The sequence below is a fragment of the Carassius carassius genome, chromosome 9 (genome assembly GCF_963082965.1).
Source record: "Carassius carassius chromosome 9, fCarCar2.1, whole genome shotgun sequence".
Lineage (NCBI taxonomy): Eukaryota > Metazoa > Chordata > Actinopteri > Cypriniformes > Cyprinidae > Carassius > Carassius carassius.
In genome coordinates, this window is record NC_081763.1 from 28964383 (window position 1) to 28967192 (window position 2810).

At 38.0% G+C, this 2810-nt stretch overlaps 1 protein-coding gene across 1 annotated transcript; it reads right to left on the reverse strand.

Moving 5' to 3' along the window:
* Positions 1 to 263: 263 nt before the first annotated feature.
* On the reverse strand, positions 264 to 2555 carry LOC132148666 (GTPase IMAP family member 9). The gene is made up of 2 exons (XM_059557365.1): positions 2540 to 2555; positions 264 to 1288 (listed from the first exon to the last, which is right to left on the reverse strand). The coding sequence occupies exons 1-2, from the start codon at positions 2553 to 2555 to the stop codon at positions 264 to 266; spliced, it is 1041 nt and encodes a 346-aa protein (XP_059413348.1).
* Positions 2556 to 2810: the final 255 nt, after the last annotated feature.

A 2810-nucleotide genomic window follows, 5' to 3' on the forward strand; every position in this document is an offset into this window, starting at 1 on the left:
GGACAGTATTCTGTCATGTTCCAGGATAATTGGCTATCAAAATTCTCCTCAGTTGAATTAGTGTTCCAAGGCATGGGGGTTTCGCTTCAATACGTGGACTAAAAAAACGAATTATTATTATTTATTTATTTTTAACTTGAGATTACTTGGAATATCACAGAAATGAATAATGAATATAGAATAATGTGCTTTTTCTTGTTCTATTCAAAGCTGTTGGAGGTGTTGAGTTCCATAAACATCTTACTTTCTGTTCTTCACCGCATTCAGACTGGAGGTGCCCGATAGAAGCGGTTTACAAAAACTGTATTAAAACTGGCTGAATGTGATCCCACTCTGTCATCCATGTGTTCAATGGCCAGCTGTGCAGCAGCACCTGAAGCCCCGCCCATGACACCACCCACAGCCCCTCCCACCACCATTCCTGCTGGCCCTTCCACAGAGCACACGATCATTCCCATGGCGGCTCCAGCCACAAACCCCAGTCCCAATCCCACAGCCAGTGAAGTCCTGAGCCAGCTATTCTGCAGCTCGGCCTCGGCCCTGATTTCTGCCCCCACCCTCGCATTGACGGCATCCATCTGCCAGCATAGCTCATCCCCCTGAAACTGCTCCTCCAGTTCCCGGCACGTCCGCTCAGTCTCTGACCGTCTCTTCTTGCTTAGCTTTCTCTCCTCATTTCTGACGCTTTCCTCTGCCCTCTTGTAAGATCTGTTAACATAATGGTGTCCACCCATAGTCTGCAGCATCCGCTCGATCTTATGTAGGAGCTCCCGGCTCCCGCTGCGGTTCCTCCAGTTCTTACTGAAGACGTGATAGCGGCAGTTGCATTGCTCCACGAGCTCCCTCAGATGCCAGTCGGTTCTCATGACCTTATCATTAAGCGCTCTGTCTCTCAGATGCCCGTCGTAAACCAAGAGAATCATTGTGTAATTCAAGACATTCTCTCCAAATTTATCCTTAACCAGCTTGGGAGTCTTCATATCGTTGGGGCAGATCTTCTCCAGGTCGAATGTGATGAGTATGGCATGAGGTCCAGGAGTTGACAAGCACATCGATTTTTTCAGCTCTTTCCTCATCTTGGACTTTGACATGCCTTTGTCATACAGGTTCGGTCCGTTGACTACTGCGACCCGTCTTCCTACTATCTCGCCCACATTTTTCTGGCTGCTCGCAATGCTACAGACTTCCTCAGAGAACTCCTCTCTTCCCAAAATGAAGTTGGTGAGAAGGAACTGAGATGGACCACTGCTCCCGATAACCAATATCCTTAGTTCCACATCACCAAAGTCTATAAGAAATGAAACACAGGGTACATGGGAATGGAATAGTTGACCCAAAATGTAATGTCTCAAATTTATTACTGTTAATTTTTTTTTCAGTGGAACACAAAATCGCCAAATTAACTATATTTTTAAGCTCCACAAAGGATCCTAAATACCATAAAATAAGTCTATATGACTTGTGCGCTATATTTCAGGTCTTCTGAAGCCTGGTACAGATTGAAATTTAATTAATTATTATCTGAAAATCTTCCCCCATGTCATAACTCTAAAATGTAATTTGCAGTTGTTCTGGCTTTATGCTATTGGCCACAATGGTACACAACACATCAGTTCAAATATGTAGAATGGAGAATGATATTTGAGAGCTGCAATTGAAGGGAAGATTTTCTTAGATTTTCTTAGTGCTTTTATGGTATTTTCGTGTCCTACCCAAAGCTCTTGGAGGTGTGGAGTAGCATGAAACATCTTCATGTTTGTTCCAAGGAAAAAATAATAATACAGTTTTGGAACAAAATAAGTGTGAATAAATAATGGCATAATTTTTTATTTTTTTTGTAAACTATACCTTTAAATTATTAATTGGCCTACATCTATACAGTGATATTAGCTGATAGAGCCAACACGTTAAATATTTTATAATATATGTTTTTCATTTGTTTATACTTGTCTGTATTGCATGTTATTTACAATCTTATGAAAAACACGTATAGTTTAAATGTATATTAAATCCTTTTTGACCCACTTATGCAGGGCTTCATACAGCTTTATAGAATTTCATAATTACTTTTATTATGACATACAATTTTTTGTTTGTTAAGAATAAACTAACAAGCACAAGCGTAAACCAACAAACATACTTTAATATAATTTCTATTTATTTAAATATATTTGTAATGATGTGAAGTTGCAATTTAGCACGCTTAAAATATATTAACTTGAAATATAATATTGAATAACACCACAGTTAAAAATATAATCAAGCACTTTACCTTTGCTTTAATATGTTAGTCAGCACATCAAAATAAGTGTAATTCTTTAAAGCACGAAAAAAGAATATTATACCATATGCAAACAAATTATTTACAATTTTCATTTGTCATAATTACAAGGTGCACTTTTTAAAAGCATAGTCATGAAAGTAAACTTTCTTTAAGCCTTTTCAGAAAATCCAGTGTTTTAAAAATACACTTTTAACATTTAAAGTCCATACAATACAATTAAGCACACTTCTTTTATGTTGTAGATAAATAACTTACCTGCTCTTTTAGGCATGTTTTAAAGGCTGCTTTGTTGTTGTTGGTAGTTTATTGTTGTTCTTAATGTGAAGAGCTTTTAATAATAGTTACATTAGTTTTCTCATCTCATTCTCATCTCTGCCGATAACGGACGAGCTCTAACACTGGATGGAACATGCCCCGGAGACATTGGGGATTGAGTTTATTCATGCATTTGCCAGAGCACAATGGCTTCGATTTTAGCTACATCTTTTATGGAATATGAATCTCAGTTTTAACTGATAAAATGCAT